Source organism: Poecilia formosa, unplaced genomic scaffold (genome assembly GCF_000485575.1).
Source record: "Poecilia formosa unplaced genomic scaffold, Poecilia_formosa-5.1.2 Scaffold137, whole genome shotgun sequence".
Taxonomy (NCBI): Eukaryota; Metazoa; Chordata; class Actinopteri; order Cyprinodontiformes; family Poeciliidae; genus Poecilia; species Poecilia formosa.
Genome location: NW_006800076.1, coordinates 198,778 through 226,156, shown reverse-complemented (window position 1 = coordinate 226,156; position 27,379 = coordinate 198,778). Strand labels below are relative to the sequence as shown.

At 38.5% G+C, this 27,379-nt stretch overlaps 1 protein-coding gene across 2 annotated transcripts in view; it reads right to left on the bottom strand.

Annotated features, from left to right (window-relative positions):
• LOC103145194 (glucosidase 2 subunit beta-like) overlaps positions 1-27,379 on the bottom strand; it is a 62,751-nt gene that overhangs the window by 17,463 nt on the left and 17,909 nt on the right. For both annotated transcript variants that reach the window (XM_016676628.1, XM_016676629.1), the window contains 2 exons: positions 25,970-26,036; positions 22,242-22,320 (listed from right to left, as the gene is read on the bottom strand). In XM_016676628.1, coding sequence (XP_016532114.1) covers positions 22,242-22,320; positions 25,970-26,036 — 146 coding nt within the window. The remainder of the gene's footprint in view (positions 1-22,241; positions 22,321-25,969; positions 26,037-27,379) is intronic.

Genomic DNA, 27,379 nt, shown 5'->3' with positions numbered 1-27,379 from the left:
TCAGTCTTACCCTTTCAAATAAAGTGTTACCGATTAAATTATCTCAGTATTAAACAGCCATCTTCCTAATCCAAATAACCATCCCAACACAACACTAATATATATCTGCATAAAACTTCACCCTTCATGAGCCCCGACTCTGAGCTCATCCTCTTTAGCACCGATCTCAATTTCAAGTTCAGGGGTTTTGGAGTTTGGTTTTTCTTTGTACAAAGTGACAGAGAGTAAAATGGGCCTTAGATGATGTGGGGAAAAAATAAAATAAAATGAGGGCATCAATTTAGAGACTAGAAGAGGACAAGAAGGCACTAGAGTGAATGTGGCTTTTACTTTCCCACTTTTCTCTCCTCTTAGCCTCTCCTGAATCCTCTTTTAAACAATTTGCTCCTGCAGTTCAGTCGTCCTGCTTTTTTTTTTCCCTTCTTCTTCAAAATAACACTAAAAATTTGATGTTGATTGAGTGTTGTTTTATTCAAACTTTTAGAAATGGCTCCAGCTCCTATTCCGCCTTCTTTCGTATTGTGAGTAGCTGTACGCATTAATAATTTTGCTAAATTAAGAGTTTAATATATATTTTAAAGCGACGGTCTGCAGAATGTATTTCTTCTAATTGTCAGGCCATGCCTTAACACCCTTAGCTCTAAAAACAAACATTTGACAAGAGTTAATTTCAAGACTTTTCATACCGTCTTGCTCACACAGTGCGACATGTTAGCATCCTTTGAAGCTACAGAGTTGGAGAACCATAGAAATCATTATATTCTATAATATTCCCCAATTCAAATACAAATATAACAAAATCAGTAAACAAACTTAATAAACTGAATACACTTCACTGTCTAAAATAAATTGTTTGTTTGAATAGATGTAACTCGACGCGTGAAAACGGTTCCGAGGAACGAGCTCGACACTTCGTAGTGTCAAACTAACACAGAAGCAGATAAAACATTATGCAAAGACACTGCCTGACAGGAGACGAAAGATCAAATAACATGGTTACATATTGAGAGATATGTTATTTGATAGATCCAGATAGTTCCAGAGGCACAGCTGCACAAATATCACTTATATCTACCTGGCATGAGAATATTGGGTTTCCAGTCTGTTATGAAATGTATCACCTTGCAAATATGTGGAAACAGCACAAACAAAGAGATGAGACATCTATTACCATGAGCCCACACAAGTGAAAATATTATGTCTCCCACACAGTATTGGTATAAGAGCACAGACTGCAGAGGAGAAGCACACACTTTACTCTAATTCCCCTGTCTCAGGAATTAAAGCCAGTCTGAAAGTCCCTTATGCTGTGTTCTTTTTAATCACCAAACGGGGTTCGCACAGTCAGAGCTTTTGGCACTAGATGGTGAAATCTATTTTTGTGAAACAATCTGGGAAAAAATAGGTGATCTTTAGTCACGGGTGTGTGGTTGTTTAGTGTGAAAAGCTCACCAACAGCCCATGTAGACTACTGACAGGTGAACTACGGCGCACTTTAAGGAGAAGCAACGGATTACTGGAAAGATCGGGTGCTGTGCTGGCTGCTGCTTTTAATTGTCGGTCTTTCTGTCAACGCCGTCTATTTATCCTCGTCTCTCTACTTTATTGTCTGGGAAAAGATTCTTAACTTCAACTGGCCTTATTTTTCTGATTATTTCAACATGCAACTCTCTGGAAGCAAGCCAAGGTCCTCAAGTCACAAATTTTCTTTGGAGTATCTGTTCTAACGAGCATTTTGGACATTCAACCAACTAAGTTGATTAAGATTTACATTAAGAGACACTCCAGACGTTAAAAAGAACTAATAAAATAGCAGATAATCAATATTACTGGACACTACTCAAAATGTTCTGGTCCGAAGAAGAAGCAGAGCCTAAACGTGTTCTGACCTTCACCTGTGTCTCACCTACGAGATTTGGATCGTGGCAGACAGAACAAGATCTGGGATATAAAATGCTGAAATGAGCTTTTTCCCCAGAGTGGCTGGACTCAGGCTTAGAGATAAGGTGAGGAGCTCCGTCATCTGAAGGGAGATTTAAGCAGAGCTGCTGGTTCCCCCTCATCAAAAGGAGTTGGTTGAGGTGACTGGACCCCTTACTGTGGAGGGTTTGGGGGCCATGGTCAACGAAAAGTTTTAAAGAGTGTTTCTTAAAACAGGAAAAAAAGAAAGAAAAAGAAATGATTTCAATTCAAGTCTTATGGTAAAATGAAAATACTGCACTTGAGATTTAGATCCGTATTACAGTGAATTTCTCCATAATGTTCCTAAACAATGATGAAGATCTTCTTCAAGAGACCATCATAGAAAAACCACAAACTTCTTTATACCTGGTTAAATTGTAGGGGAACAACTGAAAAAGAAACAGGCCCACAGCATCACAAAACTTTGTTCATATTGTTTTTTTTTTCTTTGTTTTTTAGATTTTAATAACCCCGTTTTTGAGCCAAATAAAATAAGACCAGACAACTCCTCGAAACTTACTAATGCATTAGAGATTTTTACAAGCAAAATCATTATGTACAGTAATTATTACTGAAGTGTCCTTTGAATGAGCTAATGGTGATAAGCCACATAATCATCTTGCAATGTGCTGATTAGGCCACCTAAGGCAAAGTAATTATGTAAAAGCTAATCAAACTTAATACTCTGAAAGCTTTTTGGACATTTTCACTTAATCTGATGTGGAATAAGTGAGGTTGACAGTTTGTTCCTGCAACTTTCTTTGCGTATTAAAGCTGCCGTGTGTGTAGGTGTGTGTGTGTGTGTGTGTGTGTGTGTGTGTGTGTTTCCAGGGCACGCGAGATAATTAGTTCGACCATGTAAAAGACAACCGTTACCGAGACTTGACTTGAAAATATAAAATTTTAAATGCAACATTGCATTTCTACATGCAGAGGCAAAATACATCTTACTGGACTCTGGTAGAAAGTTATTGTGGCAGATATGGAGACTAGGTATGCATCCGAATGAAATTCTTACAATTTGCTAACATTAGTAAGCTCGAACAATTTTGTGGAATCAAGGTATTCCCAGTCTACAAAAGGAAATAGGTTATTAGACCATCTTGACATTTCTACCACAGCGCTACCATGTAAAACTGACAGTCTCAAACTATGACTTTTACATCCTTGGAATATACTGAGACCTGTAATCCATTCATCAAAGATGATGACTTTAAAAGAAAAATGCAAACACTGTAGATAATGTAGGATATTCAATAAAAACAGACTCTACCTGGACATTTCTCATTAAAACACAAACCAGGAGAAAATGTTTAATCAGTTAATGTGTTAAAGTTTGAGACTGTTTGTTCTCCAGCTGCTCCAAAACCCTCACTGAAATCTTTACAATGGAAATCCCAAGGATCTAGGACAAAGAAAATATCCTGTGTGTACATTAACCCACACCTCTGGCGTAGCAGTACTCCTCAAATTATACTGAGCTACAATAATATTAGTTTTCACTTTAAGTTATGCGTAGTTTCAGATGATGTAGTTCCCATGCTGCTAGTTCATGACTACCTTATTTAAACTTTAAGGATGGAGTGCAGAAGAGCCATAAATCAAGGAGGCACCAAAGGGTGATGGCATTTACTTAATGGTACTAAACCGTCATCATCAGCCCAAATAAGAACAAAAAGAGCCCAGTAGCATTTTGAGCAAAGCTCACTTTTAGTGATGCTTAAAAAAGGCGGCGTGGCAAGACACTTTTGTCAGACTAATGAACGCTGCTTCTTCTCCAAAGATAAAAAGCAAGAAGACGGACCGGTGGATCGATTTACAGCCTGTCATCTGTCTATATTTTCCTCAGTATTAGGGCCTGGGGAACATTTCATAAAGGCCATAGGGTCGGCTTATCATGGAGCTAAATGCCAATGTAATTATTAGTGTCTGGAGATAGTGGAAAGGGAAGCACATCCTGCGGCAGAACACCATATTTAATTAATAAATGTCACTCTGCAAAGGGAGTGAGGGGTGTGCACGAGTAAAAAATAAATAAATGAAACGGTGAGGGAAGCAAACGGGAGTGACGACAAAACTGGTCCTTTGCACAATAACAGATCAGTAGAAATTCACTTTGGAGCACATTGATAGCCAAGATGTGCAAAAGGCCTTAAATAAATTATAATTTTGATTGCAGTGGTATAATCTCATGTTGATTAAAATTGAAAAATCCCAACCTTTTGAGTGCATTTATTCAAATTCCTTCAAAATGAATGTAGCTGAAGCTTTTCTACACTCTTGTTTCTTTAAGCTTGTGAACGTTTTTAAGAAATTTTAATTGATAAACCCACGACTTTCAGTTCATGTGGGGTACAAATATGAAATGACACAGAGGTTAGTTTCTTTCAATCCCCTGCCCACCAGCCTGAACCAGGAACCATTTTTATTTTGACTCCACATACAGGGAGTAGAATGATCAGCACACAGAAAAAGCTCTGTTGGAAAACAACAGCAGAGTGGCATCTTCAGGACACCAATTCTCCACAACAACTATTAAATGCTGTCTGCAGCTGCATGCCAACCAGCAGCGTGAGAGTGCCAGCATTAATAAAGAAAAAAAAACCTTTTCATACCTACTATCACAAATGTAAACATGTAGAGTTTGAAAAATTCCACTGCAACTTTAACTGGACATGTGTTCTCTGGGCAGATGAGCGTTAAGATTGAGATTCTGAGCAAACAAACACTCTAGACAGGTCTGCCGTGAAACAAGCATGAGAAACATGTAGGGGAAAATAGGCCCACTGATGGGTACAGTGGAAGACCTATGATGCTGTGGGTATTGGATCTGTCAGCATTTGGAAGAAACCTTTTCAGAGGAAGCTCTCCAGATACATCAGCGGCTTTAAAGGATGGAAAGTGACATGGCTCCCACAGGGGGCGAGGGTTGAAAGACCCAAAACACTGAACGATTCCGGAAACATCATGATGATGATGCGTTCACATGCACCAGCAGAAAACCATGTAAACCATGTAAAGGCTTCTTGTTCATTCAGTTCCAACAAACAAAGCAGGCGGGAAAAGAATATGACAGTGACAGCAAATAAATAAACATGTTTTTTTTGTGATAGATATAGAAAGCATATAGAAGCTGAAAAATGTTTGAGGAAAGTTGTCCAAGTTTTATGAGGGTGAAAAAAGTTTACTAAGGCAAATGAGGCCTCCGTTTAAATCTAATCTAATCAACCAAACACCTTTCACTCTCAAACCTCCCACTTTTGGCAGCCACCATTATTCACCATGAAGAATCTGCTGCCCTGGAGAAAGAACGTCGTGCAAAGCGCTTTCCTCGCCACAAGTCTTCTTGAAAATCTCTAAGCAGTTCTAGAAGATGCAGATAAAAGACGTCCAACTGTTATTCTCCAAGGGAAGAAGAGGGAAAGTTTTCCAATTAAGGAATCTTCTTCCTCCTCTTGGTGCTGCATGTATTGTATGATTGACAGCTTCATTAATTAACCAGCTAGACTTTAAAGAATGATGGGAAGAATGGCTACGAGCTGTGCGAGGAATATTACAGGAGCAGAATGCAATTAAGCTTAATTTCTATCGTTAAAAGGAAACATAAAGAGAATTTGTATGCGCCCCACATTCCAGCCTGGTCTAAAAACCAACCAAGTTTCAAAAACACAAGGCTACAAGATGCAAGGCTACGCTCATTTATTTAGCAGGATTTTTCCCAATAGATGAACTATGTAAAATTTCTGTATTTAACAAGAATTGCTAATCCACAATTCTGTTATTAACATACAATATCTGTTATGTTCTAGTCAGAGACCCCCACTTATTTGGCCGAGCATAATTGGTTTTAATCACAGTTTTCACTAAATATTGTACTACTTAAAGAAGTGGTTTGTCTTTTTTTGTTTTTTCCTTGTGGTAGCTGTTGGTTGAAAAGCTCGGGTTCAAATTTAGTCATGTGACGTACAAACATACGTACTCAACAGCCGTCCATGATTCTCTGCAAGCCGTCCACCATCCTCAATACATCACAGAATCTTTACCTCCACTGACAACCGCAACAAAAACAACTCTAGACCAGGGAACAGTGAAATCAAGCAACCCTTTTGTTGTCAAGTAAAGGAAGCCATTGCGGATGTGAGCAAAGCCAGAGTTGAACGGAAAAGGGGCAAACTTTATTCTGTATTTTCATCGTGCATTTTGGAGATGTTGAACTGAAGCCATTGGTTCGTCATAAATCCTTGATTTCCTGTATTTCTAAAAATAAAAACAATAACCCTTTTCTAAACTTTTATATTCTTCAGATTTTCTTGCACATTCATTAGCAGCTGGTAAATTAAACCTGAAAAACTAGGCTCTGAAAATCAAATTTTACTTACAGGAGACAATAAATACACTAAGCTAGCTGCAATAAGAGAAGTGCAGAGTCAGGAATCTCTTGTTCAGCATGATGCGAGTCTGGTCTCGCTTTTGGGAAGGTCGGAGAGTTCAGGTCTCCTGTCTCTTTGCCTTTCTTGATGTCGGGGAGTTTGCACGCACCAAGAACTCATCACGCAGGACGCAAGCTCCCATGATGCCCCAGAGTTTCTTTTTCGTTCCTTGGCCTCCTCAATCACAACCTTTCTTAACTTGAAGTGCTACTTGAGAAGCGGGTACACCTGAGACCATCTCGCCTCGCTGTCATTGGGTCAGCTGCTGACTCCGACACCGTATCCTTTGTCTTTTGTTCTCTGCCCACATAATAAGTCTGAACTGCCTGAAGAACAGGGGGAAAAAAATAGGAGTTGAGGCGGTAATGGAAAAAAAAAAATAGATCAAGGTCTTGGAAAGCTGCAAAACAGGGTAACAAAAAGAAGTCTTTAAATGTTTCTTATGCAACTATTCCTTTCCCTCTTTCAAAGGCGACACTCCTCGGCACACAGAAGTGGGTATTCTTGTTTGGAAACAAAGGCAGGCTTGCTTCTGAGGCAACTGCTAAGCGATTGCAAAGCAGATGCTTTTTTCTCTCGCCAATCAATTTAACACCTACACCTCCCCTCTCCTCCTTCATGCTGGCTCTGGCTCATCAGTTTTAAATGGCACAAGGCAGTCTCGAATTGTTCTTTTGACTCACTCAGAATACAGGGAACATCTCCTCAGTTACAACAGCCCCACCAAGACTTAATCACTAATAGCTTAGGTCGGCAGAGATAGAGAGTGCTTTTTACTCTTTTTTTTATTTAAAAAAACAAATCTGGAAAAGTCTGTTTTAAGCTTTCTTTAGGAAATACTTTGTGGAGCCACCTCTAGTTGTAACTACAGCTACAAGTCTTAGCAACGTGTCCTGACCAGCTGTACTCGCATGTAAAGATAGACATTTTTAACCTTCGCCCTTCGCAGAATAGCTCAAGCTCAGTCAGGTTGGATGGAGAGAATCTGTGAACATTAATTTTGAAGTGTTTCTAGACTTTGACTGGACCATTCTAATTCATCAGTTTGAAACTTATTTCTGGTTATGCCTTTAGGGTTATTCTCCTGCTTGAAGGGGAACTTTTTTTTTTCCAGGTCCATCCATCCTTCCAAATTGTCCCAACTTCCTTCTCTCTGAGCTAAAGATGCCCACAACTTGATGCTGCTACCACGTTTTAAACTGAGACGGAGTTGTAGGTTTATCCCACTGAAAGCCTTCTGCGAGTGCTACATTTGTTTGGCTCTCCTGTTTGGGTGAGCATCGATTCTTGATTGAAGATGTGCTATTCTCTTTCCATTTTCAGCTGATGGACTGAACAGCAATCTGTGACATATTCACTGATGTTCTCCAACAACCACCTCAACATCCCACTCCAGTTAGATTCTCCAGCTCACTGTAGGACAATCCCAAGGCATTTCCCCAGACCAGAGGGGATGAATTGTTCCTTTAATCTAGAGAGCTCTTACTTGGCTCTCCCCAAAGTAGGAAATGATTGGAAAACACACAAAGAGAAGAAGCGTCTCGATCAAATGCCCGAACCACCTGAACTGGTTCCCTACGGACTCAATTTATTTAATGGACCCACTGGATTTTATGTGAGGAGTAACAAGGAGCTTTTCATCTCTAATTGATATTTCTGGAGGTTGCTGTGTGCCCCAACCCCAAAAAACTGTTAAATGTAGGGGTGGCTTTTTTCACAGAACTAAATTCAAAATTCCAATTTTTTTAATACAGATGAGCTTTTGACAAATCTGCTCCACAATTTATAGATTTTTTATTTTTTTACATTGAAAACAATGTATTATTTTTCTTACACCTCACCAAAGTGCATACGCTGAAGTTTGTGGTTGTTGCACAACAAAAATGTAACAAAAGTTGAAGAGGTATGAATATTGCAGGAGATAACTCCTAGGTGTCTAAATCATAGCAAGTCTCAGTTATATTTCTGAGAGTTGGTAAAAACAGGATGTGGATTTGGGAACATTTTTTATTTTTTTCCCCCATTATAAATCTTGTGCTCAACAGAATTCAGGGGGGGGAAAGAAAAAAAAAGCCATCTGTGTCTGACTCTTATCCCTGGCTTTCTCTAGAGCCTGGATGAGCCTGAGCCAGCAAATGTCAGCCGGATAAAGACCAAGCCTGACAGACAGACACTGGGAGTTTTGTCATTCCGTGTGTCATCCCTGTGCCAGCAAGCCCCAATCTTTGCCGGTCTCAGAAGCCCTCAGATGATGCAGGAGAGAAACGTTCTGAGGGAGAACGTCAGGTTGTGTAAGCCCCACGTAAGGCTGAAACGCTGAGGACATGCACTGTTTCTGCACCCTGACGGCCTCGGAGGGTTTTCATTATTGTCTTATGATGGAGGTCGCCATAGAAACGGCAAACACATCAACAGTCACCCCACCCGCCACAAACGAGCTAAAGCGCTTCGATGAGATGTTCTTTCAGAGGCAAGAGGTCTGTCCAGTGTCGGATGTTATTTAATGCGACTTGGTATTTAGAAAAACAACTGAATCAAGCAGATTACCTGGAAACGGCTGGAAACGGTAAGCTCAACAAAACATAACACGCTTTATACCGAAAACATTGACTGTGATCATCATGCGTTAGTGTAATCTTCTAATGTGTTTTTCCGCAATAAAGTAAATGTACAGTAATAAGAAAAAAAAAATCTAATTATCCAGTTATCTGAACCTCTGTGTTCACATCTCATCATTCAAAGTTAAACAGAGCGAGAAGCAGAAAAGGATAAGCATACAGCTCGCCACATTTAATTTATATTTGCACAAGCTTGTATAATATTTAATGTACCTTGCTATTCAATATCACCAGAGAAAGTGAAGAGAACAGTTTATTGCTTTATATTTACATGGTTTTCTGAACAAAAGATTAGATTTTTTGCGTTATTTAACTCAATGATTTCCCCATACATTTAATCTTATAAAATGTTCTATATCACACAAGTCTCAATACCATATACACAATTTTTTTCTAAGGATGTTTAGGCATACATTCACAATTTAAAATAGAAGTCCACTGAACAGTGTGCTGCTTCGCAGGGCCTCATTGTATTTACGACGAAAATACAAGATGTTTTTTTTTGTTCCATATTTTGTGCAATCATTTAAAACGGTGAATCTTATTTTATATTCATAGAGCAACAGAAGCTGAGGAACAGACACTTCTTTGTTGGACAAGAAGCTTCAGCAAACAGAAAAGCTAAATGACCTACAAAATGGTGACTTTTTTTTATCCTTTTAAACGTTTAATCTGCTTTTGGTCAAATTGGATAAGGAAACGTTAAACTGGTGACAAAATAGGAAATTTTAAAATCTAGAAAATAAGAAGCTGTTAACACCTAGTTATGCTAACAATGCTACTTGCTAATAACATGTTAAAATGGTTTTAAAAATGTTTCTGTTACGTGTTCTTGACACTGTTTGTTTTACAAAACTAATGTTTGGAAGTCCAAATTTCATCACTACCAACATTTAATGGAGCAAAAACTATAATTCAATACTTCGATTAAACATACTTTTTTTTCTGTACAGACAATCAGTCGCCTTTCATGAGCCCATACAACTTGTGACTTTTCACTCAAATGTTTCAGAGCTTCAAAGGACCAAACAAAACAGCTAGAACGAGAATGATGTGAATATCTGCACTGCTGCGCAACAAATTTCTGTAAACAATGTTCCCAAGCTCCAAAATGGATTTGAAAGACCTCCTGCTGCTGTAGAATGAACAAAAACAGAACAAAGCAGCCAAAAGGAATTCAAGAAACGCTCCAAACACAAGACACATCAGGAGAATTATTAAATATCAAAGAAAGATGTTTTCAAATGCGTCCATATCAGTTTGACGATGTCCTAATTGTCAAATATACTGTTGAAAGCACCAGAAATCTTTTACTGGCTATTTGATGCTTCCTGTGATTTGAAACTTTAATCCAAATAAGTTGCTAATTTAACATCAAATTGGTTATTTCCAAAGCTCAGATTAGGTTACATAAATGATTAGAAGAACCGAGAACATGACCGGACATTTACATAAGTTTAAAATGAAAATCAAATGAGCCCGTCTTCAAAACTCGAGTAATAATTTAATACGAGGCTTTTCTTGTTTTTCTTGTTAGATTTTTACAGTCCAAATTGCTCTAGAAGTGATTCTAACGAGAGTAATGTCATGTTTGTGGTGTAGTCACTTGAAGTGGAAACTTAGGAACACTAGTTGTCGGTATTGTTGTACTTTATGAGGCCACAATTTAGTAAAGTGCTGTACGAAAAGTGTTGAGTCAGGAAGTAACATTTAGCTTGAACCAGTACTATCCAAGCGCTATATATAAATACATTTCTTCTAGCCTACTTCAGGTCAGCCAAATACACATTAAGATCTTGAAAACCGCACTTTTTAAGTTGTGCTGTGAAAATCACTTTCGGTTAGTCAAGCCCAGATCTTTCAATTGCATTTACGCATCAGTGGACATCAATATGTGGACAAATTCTTCACAATTCAAAATACAGAGAGCATGTATAGTAGAAGCATGACATATTTTCTCAATTCTTTCCAGCATACATGTGTCAAGACATCCAATGCTGGATTAAGTTTAAAGAAACAAGATATGTCATTTAACAGTAAAAACTGCAATAAACCAGCTCTCCATCGCCTCAGCTTTATTACATTTAAAATATACCCTGTCATTAGAAGAACAAGAGGATAATTCGACTAACTTGTTTCCCTAGATGTTAGAAAGGAGGTATTTAAAACAGTGTTTATGTCAATAAAGTAAAACATCACCAATCGATGCACTCGTGTCGAATGAGCTGGTACAGACTGTCCCAGTGGACTGAAATGTCCCTATGTGGCTTACCACTCGGTGTGTACCATGTTCTCTGGAGCTGCAGTTACCCAGCTGCAACATCAATAGTATTTGTCAAGTGGTTAGAGCTGATAAGGACACAGATGATTGCCTTGGGGTTGCTTAGAGCCTGGTTTGTCAGTGTAACTTGGAAGCTAGAACTGTCAGTAATTGAGCTAAAGCGCTTCATATCCCCGTCACCTGACTGCTTGTATCATTCCATGTTATATTTCCCATGCTTTCTGGAATTAAAATCAGGGCAATTTAGTTATTGGACAGCGAGACAGTCCTCGATCTGTCAAGACTTGCCGGAGCAGCCTCTCCATTTTGCGCTTTCCCTCTCTCGCCTTTGACCTCCCACAGGTTCCATTAACTGCGGCACCCAAGCAACCTCGAGCACATCCAATCTTGTGACAGTTACATAACAAAACATGAGTGCAGGGAAGATTAGAGAAGGGCGAGGCGAGAGATCGAGAAGTGTCAGGGTTTGCTCAGCCTACAAAAACAAAAACAACTCCTTCACCGTTATCGTCCGGATCACTGGGTGCAGCCTCTCCTCTGAAGTTTCCTCGCCTTCCTCCCGTCTTACAAGAACATGACATACAACTGGGTTTTTTTTTTTTTCCCCAAGCAAGAAACTTTTCTCCACCTCAGTTCTAAAAAAAAAAAAACACACACACACACACACACACAACTCCGCCACAGGTTTCTACCTGTCATTTCGAATTATACGAGTTGAAGGCACTCCAGTCGGAAAGGGAAAAATGTGACATGTGGGGTGGCAGGTGATAAAGTTATGGTGCTGACCTGCCCCCTTTTAACTTCCATCCTTCCAGATACAGCTTCACAAAGCCAGGTAGAAATTGTTTTAACTTAACCAAAACCTTTTTAAGAAAATCAGCTTTTGACACTTCTCTACTTTTCACATTGGATTGCTGCAACCTCCAAACATTCAGAGCTATTCCACAAACAAGACAGTGATGCATAAGGAATTCCACGTCAGTGCAGGTAAGTAAAACTGAAATCTGGAGCAAGGCTTCAGGTCCAGATGGTATCAGCCTCAGAGTCCATAAGGCCTGTGCAGACCAGCTCTGTGGGACTCTGCAACTCCTCTTTACGCTAGCTTGACTTGGGAGTACGTCCCAGTTCGATGAAAGACATCCCAACTTGTTCTGGCACCAAAAAACAAGCTAACCCAAGGATTATAGACCTGTTGCCATGACATTTGAGGACCTCCTGAAGTTTGCTTGTTGCTGTCGAGTTGGAGTTGAAGATGCCGTCATACACCTGGTTCATCAAACCCACTTTGTCATCTGGACAAAGCAGTCAGCACCGTGATGATCATGCCCTGTGATTCCTCCAGTGCATTTAACACAACCCAGCCTGTTTTGCTGTTTTGCTTTGACAGCAACTCCAAAAAAAAAAAAACCCCAAAAAAACACAGGTGGATGCCTTAGCAACTGCCTGGATCAATGACTATCTGACAAACAGGTCACAGATTGTAAGACCATGTGCCTATCCAGGCAGTCAGCAGCAAAGGAGCACCTTTGGGTCATTAGGTGTATCATGATGACACTCCTAATGGTCATCACTGTTGTAATTCAGTGTCACTGGGTTTTATGACATCTATTTCCCAAACAATGCCAGTCTTAACATTTTAAAAAAAAATCTAATATTACTGCAGGACATGTTTTAGTTCAAGCGTCAACACTGAGGCATTTACAATGTTTACTTTTCTTGTCATAATTGAACTAGTAGCCTACATATAAAATCCTATCCATACTATTGTTAGGCATCAGCCAGGTGTGTAAGAGTGACTTTCTGTTCCACCAACTACTCGAATAACCCGATGAGCAGAGGAGCAATGGGAAATGGCAGATCTAGCTCAGCAATGAAGGAGTCTAAAGGAAGCCTGATAAATGTTTGTGCGAGCCTGAATTTTTCTTTCTCGCAGAAATCAGCCCTGTAATCCAACTGGAGCCTCGAACGGATTCGCTTTGTTAAATCCAGGTGCCGACTATTTTTTATTTTTCTTTTGGCTTGAATGTAGTAATCTTTCAAGTTACTGTAAGTGAGGAAAGAGAAGACTCAAACTCGCATATACCCCATTACAGCTAAAAATAAATAAATAAAAAAGAAAACCCAACACTGTTAAACAGTAATCATATACCGGCCCAGGAATCTCCTGAGAGCCCACATTTAATCTTAGAGTGACTGCAGGCTTATGAAACCAGCCATCCAACCAGCTGTATAAAAGCAGTCTCATAAATATATCTCGCAAGCGAAGGAGAATTTTTCCTAACAAGAGAGATGTTTCTGTTTTTGTGAGTGTGTGTGAGGCAGAAAAGCAGCACCAGAGGCCCAGCCCGTGACAAAACAAAGAGATTAAATGACCTGTGAATGTGACTTTCCATTTTCTATTACAGTAGCTTGAGCTTAACTTAGAAGGCTGCTGCCCCCCTCTGGTGGCTAACGAGACGTCAACATACACTGTGCTCAACAACACCTGCTTTTATTTTTCGTGCGTCTTGCTCAGGTACTTTCAGTTGACTGAAATCAGAAACGGAGCTAGCAAACTACCTGGAAATGGTGATAAAACGACGACGGCGAAGCGTTAAGATTCGATATGCATCGCCTGCTCCCCGCCTCACACATCTAAAAGGCAGACCTTCCTGTCTGCAGTTCAGATAAAATCTAGGAGAAATGTGCTCTTTTGACACACATTGCCAAAAAAAAAAAAACAACCCAGAATGCAAACATGTCAGGGCCCCCTCTGAGGTGAGATTTCAGCTCAAGCAAGAGCCAAATGTCAACCAGCTCAGACAGATGGTGCAGAGCTGGTCAGCAGAGGCCGGCCTTGGTCAGCAGTGACGAGGAGAGGGAGGGCAACGCGGGTTTTTGTTTTTGTGCAGAGCGCTTGATGCTGACGGGAGCATCAGGAGAGCGTTGTTGCCAAGGTGGGAAGGTAAAATCATGTCAGGCTTGTTTGTGTGGCAGGTGCTCTGGGACTCTGTGGGTTGCTGTCGAGCTGTCGCTGTGACAGAGGAATGTCAAGAGTGGATAAACAGCTTAAAGAGGGCTTTTGATAGCAGATAAGAAGAGCAGAATGCGCTGCCTATTTTTGTTATCCATATTTTGGTTTTCGCATAGTTTTTGACCTTCCACAGAATGAAGTATTTTCATGAAATTTAACAGATCTCCCTCTGCAATCTTCCTGCACCTCTTTAATTGGAAAATTGCAATTTCAAACACTTTTCCAGGGTTCTTGGTTCGTTCTTCGGACAATTCCTCGCAAATACTACTATATTATTCAGAAATGAATGAATGACTGAATGAATGAATGAATGACTGACTGAATGAGTTATAAAAATATTCATATTTGTTATTTATAATACTTTTAACATATTCAGATCAGTTGATTAATTTTATCTCCTATGAATTCTTGTGATTATACCGTTGAATCTAACTAAAATAGCAGTTATTATATAGACTTATAGATATATAGACTTTTTTTATCATGATATTTTGTAAAATGTATCGTGACAACTATACCAACTAACAAACCTTCGCACAGTAACTGAATTTTATGTAATTTTTAAATTAATTTATTATTTTTTATGCCATCATGAAACCAAAAGTTGGCTTCAAAAAAATACAATCCTGACAAAACAAAGAGCTTTTTGGTTTTTGGAATTTACAATAATTGTAAGTTATTGTCATCACAATAAATCAAAATTTTCACCAAGAGAAGCCTTTATTACGTGAAAAATGTTGGTAATACTTGTTGGATTTAAATTAGATTTACTTCACTTCAGATGCAGAACGAAAACAGACGCCTCATTTTCACGGTGCAGTACGGTTTGGTGTGATTTTGTCTGTTGCCATGGTAAAAGCTGTCCATATATTCATATAATTGACCCAAAATGCACCATTTCTGGATCCACTTCTATTGTAAGTTCACTAGATGATGGAGTTACAATCCTCACACAACACAGTCCACCACCGACTGAGCGACAGAAAAACGTCACAGATCGCGACAGACATATTACTATATGATATGATATGACATATGATGTAAAGCAAGAACACAATCTCAAAGATCAATAAACTTTAAAGTCTAATGAACATATAACACAGGAACTTGAAGACATTTTGAATATCCAAAACAAGCAAAAAAACGGAAATTAAATGAATTATAAAGTCTCTGTGAACAACATTGTCCTTCATAAAAAGGACTAGTTGAGGCCAATCATCCAGATTTTGGTAGAAAGAGAAAAACAATAAATCATGCAAATAGAACTCATTGAGGTTGTTTTAATTTATCATGCGATTAATTGATTTATTGCGTAAAGGGGGGTAATAACTGACTCATAGTCAGCACGAAATGTTCCAGAACATTTGGCTCCATTTTTACCCAAAAAGGTTTGTGTACAAAAACACCAAAAACAAAAGCGTGAAACGGAGGAGAGGCAAAACAACCACCTGCCTGTTGAGTTGTATAGCCTTTGCCTTCATCTAAGCAATATCATTATTGAAAAAAGCCTGAGGTGCAGTGCAGCTCTTAAAAATGCAAACAAAAACAGTCAGGTATGAAATTATCTAACTGCAAAATGGCAAAGGGTCCAAAATGATTACCGTCCTTTTTCTGAAAATACCATCGTTAAAATCTAAAACTAGCAGTATTTCTTTAGGGTGCTCCTTCTCTTATGCTTAAAAGAGACATGCAGGAAAATGTTGCATCGCCAATGTGGGTATTTAGGCTGTTTATGTATGTTTGAAATGCCTGGCTGGAACACTAATTTTCCTCCCTTGTGAGACAATAAAGATACTGAAGAAATACGACCAATTTTGCATAATAAATCCAGTAAATCATTGTGAAATTATTCAAACTCCTGGCAGGCTCAGATTTAAAATAAATAATTTGCTTTCTGATAGAAAATGAAACATTTTCAAATGCAATCCTTGGGGAAAAAAAAAAAAAAAAGATTATTTCTTGGGGGGTAACAAAGAGATAACTTATTTTTTTAATCATGCATTTATTTAAATGTCATGTTGAAAAGTCCTTCTCGGCAATGAAAGGAATAATCTTTTTGCTTTCGTTAGAGCAATAAGACCAGTCTTACCATTGCCGATCAGGTTGGATGTCTTCTGACTTCAATCACACTAATCTTTGGCCTCCGCAAATCAGACTGAAGTTTGGACTTGTTAGTAAAACTGAGAGGTTACCTAAATCTGACAATAATTTGGCATGAATAACTTGAGGATTCACTTTTGGAGTAGGAAAAATACAAAAGAAACATCAACTCCACATTTGGTCGTAAAATAAAATGAGTGCAGTTTAAAAAAAAAAAGTCATTTTTATGAGCAGTTTGAAATTCAGCTTTCTTGTCAATTTGTTTACGCACTACTGCCTCGCAGCTCAAATAAAGCTCCACTATCATAATTTCTACCTTCAAGCTATTCTGATGTATAAATGAGCACCTAAAATATAGCCTGCATTTTTTTAATTTTGAAGCACGACAAATGTCTTTACCTACACTGTTAGCTGTTGCAGAGGAATCCCTTCCTTACACCTGCAGGATTTCTTCTTTTTTTTTTTTTTTGTTCCGCACACTCGCAAAGAGTGAAACTCCCTTAGCTCTTCTCTTGTCTCATCAACATTAAATAGTACACGAACACCACAGTTGGCTTTTCTTTTTTTTTTTTAAATGCAGGATTACTCTGGTTCTCCGGTTCAAACGGAAAACATGCAATATTCTCAGAGTGTTTCTAGTAGAGGGCTTTAAAGGTATGTGAGCAGGTAGAAAGATGGATAAGTGATATACGCCTCGGCATAAAACGTGCATAAGGCTGAGAGAAAGCAATTTCCTGCTCTCGGAGACGTTGCTGCGGATCAAGTTGAGTCACATTTTGACGGTTCTACGAAGGTATTGTCCCATTAATAAAGGCGAAATAAAGAAGCGCTAAAGGTTCAGTCTGTGCAAAACTTTAAGTTTCATTACTAAAATGACATCTCTCCTTCCCCCTTCTTTTGCTGTTTGGCTTCTCTACCATTTATTGTCTGAACTAAAGTAATCCTACCTTAGCAGGGGTTTTATACAGTAATGAAAGGCTATAACATAATGTTGGAACACAGAGGGAGAGCCGATTCAAAATACCCTTTTTCCCTTCTGAGCGTCGAGCTTCACTTTGATCATCAAATTGTTCTCCCGAAAATCCTTCTTGAATTATCTGGGCCACTGAAGTGGAAAGTGAATTTTCTGGGGAGGCCAAAGCTTCTTATAGGGGAAAGGAAAGAGAAGCGGGAAAACTAATAAAATAAAATAAAAAATAAAAAAAAGATGTGAAAATGAAACAAATTGAATCAGAGAACAAGAAGAAAAAAAAAAGACGAAGAATATGATCACCACTTGTGAGTGCAAAAGAGGAAAGTTTATCAAGCTCTTTATTCAGCACAACTGAACACTAGTAACGCCTTTCATTTCAGCAAAAAGCACGTAGGAGAAAAAAAAAAAAACATCACAGAATCTGTGTTTCTTCCTTGTTGGCTTTATTGCCCAACTTAGGGATTACACATATTTTTGGTATTTTACTGCAGCACAGACAAATAAATGTAATGTTAATATAGACTCAAAAAAAAAAGAAAAAAAGCAAGCCCATTCACTTGGACGTGAACGGTAGAGCAATCCTTTGCCCCTTTCCAAATGTTTTATAAAATCTTATTTAGCTGCGATTGGGAGGTTATCGGGTCTGAAGGTCTTTTCTGTACAAGATTTAATCACGATAACAAACATTAGCAGCGATCTTCCTACAGGTCAGCGCTGGCGAAACTGCAGCTCTCGAGTCGCATCCTGCTCTTTAATGGCTCCTGTGTGGCTCTTTTTCTTTTACATTGGTGTTTAGAAAAGTTGATACTGTGACAATACTGTGACTGCCTCTGCTTGAAGAAAGCCCTAGCAAAATCAGCTTAACGTGCACAGTGCACAGGTTGAATTCTGTTGAGCTAGCGCTAATCTGGAACAAACTTCCAGAAAACTGCAAAACAGCTGAAACACTGACTTACTCGAAACCTACCTGCTTTAGTTTTTGAAACATAATAAATGACACATTAATAAACATTCTGATGCGTAATGATGCCACCAGACAAAATGTTGTGCTTCAGTTGTTGACTGTGTTTTACGACTTTGCAGTTTTTTTTTTGTATGTATAAATTCAAATAAATATAAAGAGGAGAAATTAACATTTCTACCTAAATGGGAAGATTTTTTTTTTACAGAAAAAATGGGAGATTTCATTGTCTCACTTGAAGCACCACTATCCATCCAAACACGCCCAAAGGCTCAACAATTCATAAGCATATAGTGAACTGCTTTACCTTATGATTATGAATGATTATCATTCATAATCCTGAGTGATTATGAATGATAATCATGCATGTGTGCAGATAATAGCTGAAACTAATTTTAAGACTGACCACTCACCAATCTCACAAATGTTCATCTTCTATAAATGTATCTGTATTGATAGAAGTAAGTAAATAAAATACTTACTGAAAAATCAGTATAAGGTGAAGATATACTTTGATAGCTTTGGAAAGAGTGCTTGCTTTTCCGCTTTTAAATAAAGATCAAATTTTACATTTTAGTATGTTTTTTTTTTTAACAACAACTTACTCTTTTCTTTGCCTAATTTCAAGACCAGCACAGATGTCAAAACACAATTTTGCATCAGGCAACATTTGTTTGTACAGTAAACTAGCCAGTACTTCCTATAGTTGGTACATGATGAACACACCAAAGCGTGCCCATTGTTTTAAGAGACAACTGCTGAAGACGACCGGGCCTTACTCTCTGAGCATTGCCAAAACAGTTAAAAATTAACTTCCTCTAAAGATACGATCCCTGTAGGCCCCAACTTTGATTATAGGGTCTGACACACTGAGCCCCTCGTCAGTTTTAATGTAAATTGCTTGTTTAATGGCAGCCTGTTTAATTTGCCCAGCTTGATTACAGTTTGCTGTGGTTGCAGTTAAGCACACATTTTCATATTCATGAACCTTTCTACTAATTCGTCCTCTTCAGGATGCAGCTGAATTCACTGAGGATGTCTTCCCATTTACCAGGAAAATTTAACACAGACAGATTTTTCTCATCTGTGAGACTTTCATGCAGGTCAGAGCTCTGACGCTTCTCTGTTTTGTGGTTTTGTTTGTGTGTGTGTGTGTGTGCGCGCGTGCGTGCGTGTGTGTGTGTGCGATTTATGTGGTCCTCATGAATGTTGTAATTTATAAAAGAAAAGGACAAGAAGAGGAAGTTTGGGCCGCTTTGTTTACACGCAGACATCTTGTTATGTGCCGCCTCGTAAAACGGGGGATCAACAAGTCTTAAGCGAAACAGACAGACACATTCCCGCACAAAAACAGCTTGAGGAAAAAGTAACTTTTTTTTTTTTAAATCATCACTGGGAAGCCGCGCTCGTCCTGTTCAGCATTGAAATGAGTGTGAAGGAAATCAACTTGTACAAGCAGAGACAACATTCAAAATGGAGTACCCAGACAGAAAGTTTCCTAAAATAAAAATAAAATAATAATAATAATAATAATAATAATAATAATAAATACATGCCATACATATAGCAGCTTGCAATTTTCCCCTCACTCCCACTTAAAACCTCCCTGGAGCTCTAAAAATGACCAGGTAAACAAATCCACCGCTAAAGCTACATTTTCTACAACCACTTCTAATCCTTCATCAAGGCTGCTGGATAATCATGCCATTAGAGAATCAGCTCAGAATGATACTTCAGTTTTGTTTTTGTTTTGATTTTTTTCTTTTTGTAAAAAAAGAAAAAAAAAAGAAAAAAAAGAAGGACAAACTGTATTTTAAAAGTGAGCAGACAGGTAAAACCTCTATCCATGTTGGTTTACCAAATGCTGCTTTTATTAGGATTTGGGTCAATTCTACCCTTCGCCAAGTTCTACCCATGAGTTATAAAGTTTAGATATAAAAATATCTAAAAGTTAGAAACCAGATATTTAACTGTTAGGGTCATTTAGGATAACTAAAATGTCTTGTTTGCTAAATGATAGAATAATGAGTTTTTCTTTTTTATTATCTTTAACTTTGGAAGTCCACCAACTTCTCATTAGTGTTGGGTTGAATTGTCTGTTAAAATGTTTTTTTTTTTTCTCTGGTTCAAAGATTTTGGGTTTCCTTCCACAAGCTTCACACAACAGTTTGCTGAAGTACTGGCCCAATCCGACAGAACCGAGTCAGATCTGTAGGCCACTTTACTCTCTTTTCAGCCCGGTCCCTATATTTTCTCTGAGACTCAAATCAGGGAATTGCGATGGCCACTCCAAAACATTGACTTCGTTTTGTTAGTAGTAGCACCACTTGATAGGAATTGTTGATCATGTAAGATGTAACATCATGTTCACTCCTCATTATGTTATTTATAACGTAGCAACCACACATGATCGGGCCCACACCGCAAACAAAGTTAGTAACCAAAACAAGTTATTTTCACGGTTGGGATGGAGTTCTCATTTTTGCAAGTTTCCCAACTTTATTCCTTCAAATGTAACAGCAGCCATCATGGTCAAACACACACATTTTGGTTTCATCAGTCCTCAGCACGTCTCCAAAAATCAAGGTATTGTTCCTCGCCGAGATCCTATTCTTCTGATGTCAATGCAGGACACATTTCACTGTTGGCAATGACACTCGAATCGCATTCAGCAGCATCTTAAATGTATTTTGCTTTTGTTCTACTGCCTATTAACAATTTCCACACCAAAACACGTTATTTTCTGGAACACAGAGCCGTGTTCCTGTCACGTATCATGACCAGACATTTCCATGCTGTTTGTTCCGGCCTATAATTGTTGGCAGAGTTGAACGCGGCACCTTCAGCTACCTCAAAGTTGTACCGAAGCGTTAACCAGACCAGTAGAGGTCAACGATTCTCCCCCGGATATTTTCCCAGACTTCATTTGATTTTTCCATAATATCCCAAAAGGAATCTGTCTGCTAAAGTTCTTCCTCTCTTTAATTCTTACGTAAAGCAACCTGTCAGGTGTTTACAACGACATAACATCACTGGCTTTCCCAAACTGTTGGAAGGCATAATGTTATTTTCTGTAAACCTACGAGTTTGAAGAAGGTAATAAAAAAAAAAATCTGCAATATTAATTAGGTATTTAGGAAATGCAAATAATGTTATCATTACTTACAGACCTAAAACAAGAAAAGTTTAGTCTGATTTAATACCTGATTTAAGACCTTAATCGCAAAAAAAGGAAGACTTCTCTATATTTGTGTCATATTGTAAGAGGCTTCCTAACTCATAGTGGTTGTCTCACACTTGAAATTGCCTCGAGTCATTCTTTGCGCTTTTTATGAATTTAATTTACATCTGGTTGGTAAATAGATAGCATTTTCATTTTTAAAGACAAATATATTTTCATTGGCCAATATAAGAAATCACTAGTTAATTTAATCAAAAGTAAATACGACAAATCGCCATCAGTGCCAGCTCTTGTTTATGTAATATCATCATTAAAATAAGTAAGGCTTTGCAGACTCAAGTGCTGTATGCTTGGAGACAAATCAGTGGCAATAGGGAAGACTCTATAAATACTCAGAAATATTGTCATTTTACTTCGGTTTTATTGCTGCCAGACTGTTTCTCACTGGGTTTACATGGTAACAGATACTTATTTCCCTTGTAACCGGCACAAAAATGCCTTAAATGTTGCATAAACGGCAGTGGAAAAAACTATTAGGAACACCTACAAAGTTAATTTTCTTATCTAAAATGTCTAAAGGTGGTGGGGGGAAGCTTTCAAATAAAATTAAAAGAAAGTGCGACCTCAATTTAAAACAACCTACGGAAAGTTTAACCACGAAGTGAAGCCTGCATGGAAAACCTTGAAGAAAACTGTGTTACTGAATTTTAAAAATAGCTTACCAGTGCCTCATCCTCGGAGAGAACCCTCGTCTCATCATGGACAAGCACCACTTTAGCCTTGAGTTCATCCAACGATATACTGAGGGTTTAAAAATGCATCATATTAGTATTCCATTGAACAGTTTGGTTGATTTCACCAATACGTGTTGAACATTCCTAGGTACTAGACTGTTATACTGAAAAACACCGCTTGTTTCAATATGATTCCAGTTAAAAATATATTGTTTTATATATTTTAAATCTAGAGATTTAAAATAGAGGCAAACACACTATTTTACAAAAAGAAGACCTGTCCTCACTTTTGAACTGCAAAACCAGAGTTGGCAATTAACTAAGTGCAGATACTAATTTCTTACAGTTCAATTAACCTATTTACAGCTAATATCGAGAATGTTGCACACTGTTCATACCTTTGTCCTGATTTCACAATACAATGCACTACACTGTAAAGTCACACACGCACACATACATACATGCCAACTCTTTTTCCCACAACACTAAACTCTTGTCATTAACCATTTTTCCATGCTTGTGTCTTCCTTCCAGAGGTTACAGCCAAACTGCCCCCTCTGAGCTCAGATAATGACTGCATAGCCAGAATCAATCCCCGGAGCGCGTCAACTAAGGCAGGCAAACATACAAAGCGAATAGTCTGCTCAGCCTACAGAAGATCAATGCTCAGGGTGAGTGCCGGAGAGAAACAATGCCTTTCACCATTGTGAGGACGGCACACAGGCTGCAGAACAACGGCTCTGTAAATCCCGTGTGAAGTAAATTGGCTTCGGCTCCAATCACGCAGGGCATTTGCGCGTATATATATATAGACCGCTGCAGCATAAAAGCAGGTGTTTTGTGACGTGCGCCCCTTTTCGGAGGCTTCTCTATGGAAGTCGGTAATGAATATTACCGAGCTCGCAGATGCAGGCAGTGATAAATCCATGCAGAGGGGGGAGAGGATAAAAAGCACATCCTGTTCGTGGGCCTTTGGGAGGCTCCATCATGGTTCATTTCCTGAAGCAGTTGGTAGACTCTATTTATAGGCCAGCATACTAGTACCAGTTAATCCTGCACTGGGCTGCCAACTGCCTGCCAGCTGGCACAGTGGGTTGTGCCTGTGTGTGCTGCATGGGAAGGTTCTGGGATGAAACGATTGTGAGGCCTACATTCGTGACCAACGAGTCTTTACCCCCTCATTTAGGGATTTTACGTCTCAAAGTTGGTTTTGAGTCTCAAATTTCCAGAGTTGTCAGCCATATTACGCCAGTTTGAAAAGATAAACATAAAGAAAGGGGAGACAGTTCAGTGATTAAACTGACAGAATCATGGATGTACAAATGGGAAGAGGGACAGACATAACCTTTAGACAATGGGTTAGGGCAAAGTGTTGATATTCAAGACTATATTGTCCGCGTGCCTTTTCAAACCTGGAAAATAAGTACAACATTCTCATACCTTTCTAAAACTGTCCAGAATGCATAGACTCCTTGCCAAAATGGTCAAGTGGTTTAAAAGGATATGTATATATTTACGTAAGGTTCTGTGGAGATGTTATGAGTTGGCACCCTGTCCCTGTAGTAAAGTTATTTCATGACAAACTTTTAATTATTATTTTATTTAGGAAATTCAGGCAGTACAGACACGTCAATGGTTATCGGAGACTGTCAAAGTTGTAAAGACGTTTGAGTGTACCTACGATCCTTCAGACAATGAGTCAAGGACAGAGCAGAGTAGCTACTCCCTACTCATGTCATTTTCACAAATCCGACTTCATAACTTGCAAACTATCTTTTTAGGAAGTTTTCAGAAGGGGCCATTTAAAAGCAACCTGATGACGACTCGAATGAAATATTTATTCAGTGCTAATTTATATCAAAATGCATTATTGAGTCTAACGAGGATGTTTTGCAGAAATGTCTTAATGTGATTTAAAATGTGTTCAAAACTTTATGAAAATCAATGGCTGGGGTCTTTGTCGTGAGGCAATTATTGGTGAGTAAATGGACACGAAAATGAGATTAGTTCACAGTATAAATGAGAGAATAATTATCTGTGAATCTGCATTAAACATAATTAGCAATTCCAATGAAGCAGATTAAGAATTGAGGAACATTTAGTTAAGTGTCATCGGGGACAAAGCCAGACAAATAACTTTTTTTTTTTTTTTTTGTACAACATAAAAAGCATGCAGCACGCATGCTAATCGAGGAAGCAAATTGCCTGGCAACTGCGAGCATTAGGTATAATTTGTGACATTGCATTTATCAGAGAAGAAGCTAAACGAGGGTTGACACTTTGAGTTGGAGAGACGTACAAGACCTAAGCAGTAATGCAGTGGATGAAAACATAATCTCTGCCTTATTCAGATCAACATCAATGCATGTGGTGCATAACGATGGCCAGTTCACAAAGTCCACCAACTGACAGCTTAGTAATGTGTGTGCTTAAGCACAGCTCAGAGAGAGAGACTCAAGAATTCAGACAGAGGGAGATTGAGTGGATAAAGGGGTTCTGAGCTGTGAACAGAGGCCAGAGAGGCAGAATAACATCCAACTGCAAGAATGCACAAACAGGCATATTTTTCTTACATAGGAATTGCTGCATGAGGAGATTGTTTTTGCATGCATATGTTTTGTAGCGCACATGGTTTACTATTCCAAGTCTTTCTGTTGGCTTAAGCACTATTATTATTATTTTTTTTTGTTTGTTTTTTTACATGCATGTTCTGGTAAAGTGAGGAACATGAGGGTCTGGACTGCTGTGAAGAGAAACCGTGCAGAGGACTGTCGAGGTAAATTTTAAGAAGGCCTTTGAGTTCTTTTAGGTCAGCAATGGGTTTGCTTTTGGGTTTGGCTTTGGTACCCTCACATGGATACCATTTATGCTCAATCTCTTTCGTGCCGAGAAATCATGAACGCTGATTGTAACTGAATAAAGTGAGGTCTGCAACGCTTTGTTTTTTGGTTCTTTTGTGACCCTTCTGGATGAGTGATTAATACGCTTTTAGTGTAATTTTGGTCGGCCAGCCACTTTGAGAAAGTTTCTCACTGGTGTTCTAATGTAAGAAAGCCCTAAATATGGAGATGTGACAGTTTCTAGACTAATCCTTCACATTAACCTTGCTTTTCATTCATTCTTAAATGTATTTAGATCGCACTGCCTTTTGAGATCTTTTAGCCAACGTTACATTGTCACATAGGTTCGTCCATTTAGGTGACTTATTATTATGCGACTCTATAGGTCAGATGGTAAGTAAAGCTGTTAAATTTACTCTACAAAAACATGAGGTCAAAGACATTTAATTCATAATTTAACAAGACATGTACAGTTTAAAAACAAAACACAAAAACAAAAAACGTTTTTTGCTACCCATGTCATAAAGATTCAAGATCCACTGTAGGGGAAAAAAAAAAAAAAAGTTTTTTTATAGCTTGAAAAGCAAAAAAGTATCCCAACTGAATTTTAGTGAAACATAAAAATTGATTTGTATGAAACAGGTTTCTGTCCAGGTAGTTAATAGGATACATGATCAGCATACTGTCTAATTTATTTAATCAAGTAGGATGTGTAGGATACAGAGTTCAAAACGATAAAGATTTAATAGTAGAAGATTTCAGTGCCTCAGAGATGGCTGGTGGATGGCAGCCTTGGCAAAGAGCAGCGGCCTTACATCAAATTTGTTTCCAGGCTTTTCGAACCTTTGGACTCTCTTTGATTAGCATATAACTCACCTGCCATCTTTATTGCTGTCCAGTAGTTGGAAAAGGTGAGATACGGTGCTATTCTGATGCCTAAAACCTGCAAAGGAAAATTATATATTAGAAACTTTACACAGCAGGTAGCTGATAATAATATTTAAGAAACAGCTTTTCATTATTTCTAATCACCAATTGCTGAGAATTGTATTTATCAGTCCCAATAAAAACCTTGAAGCGTGAACATAAAAAGGAAAAAACAAAAAAGAAGTGAACTAAAAAGTATGAGCAGCAAGGATAGAGAGAGGGAAAAAAAATCAGGCAATGAGTCAGTCATGCTGTGCAGGAACATTTGCTTTCCCTGTAGGGGAAAAAAAAAAAAAAAAGCACGTCAGAGTCCAGAATGCAATCAGGAGGCTTTGTGCTGCAACGGCTGCTATGACAGTGATTTCCCTCTTCTCCTCCGTTCACATTCACAGGCAAATGAAAAGGAGACGCAAAGAGAAACTTCCTGAACCCTCTTATCCGCAGAGCATGTGACCCCAGCTGATTCAGTTTTGTGAATCGCACTCACTGGAGAGGAAGGCGAGGAGGAAGTTCTCTGGCGTTTGGTGCCGAGCATCTCCAGAATCATTTGCAGAACAGAAAAGGTAAAAGGGGCAAACTGATTGGCCCCTACGTCTGGGGAAAAGCACTTTACATAATGCTAATTGCACATCCGCGGCAATTACCTTTCCGTACTAATTACGGAAAAGCTAATTGTGAAATTAGCATTTCTTTTCCACACCGTGTACGGAGCGAAGAGCTTATGCAGAGTGTGTGCACAAAAAAAAAAAAAAATCAAATCAAAAATGAAAGAGTTACAACAAGTTTTATGAATCTTGCTCTGGCAAAACTAACATTGATGAGGCAACGTGCCGCTTTTTTTTAATTTTATTTTATTTTTTACAGAAAAACTAGTCCATCCATTTGTTACAAGCAGCAGGATTCGTTTTTTTTTTTTTTTTATCAAAAAATAGTCAGTTCATCCAAAATGGCACAGTATGAGATCATGTTTCTTCAGTTTTATCTTTTTTGTTTTCAGCTGAACCAAACAGTTTCCTTTCTCCCCAATTGATCAAATACAACTTCAAGATCTTTCAGTCAACAGCCTCTTCGCTTCAGTTTCACTCATAAAAAAAAAGACATCTGGACCAGCATTACTGTGGTTAGCAGTGTCACTGTCCTGGGGGAGGAGGGGCCATTTGCTGAGCCGTTGCTGCCAGTAACTACATGTTCTCTCTTTAAAGATCAATGGTGTCCAAACTTCTGCCAAGATTACTAAGCTGAAAGTAACCAGGAGCCATGCTTTAAATATATATATACTGCTCAAAAAAATAAAGGGAACATTTCACTTTAATTTTGTGTGTGGCTCCAAATCCAGGCCTCCATTGGTTAATAAATTTG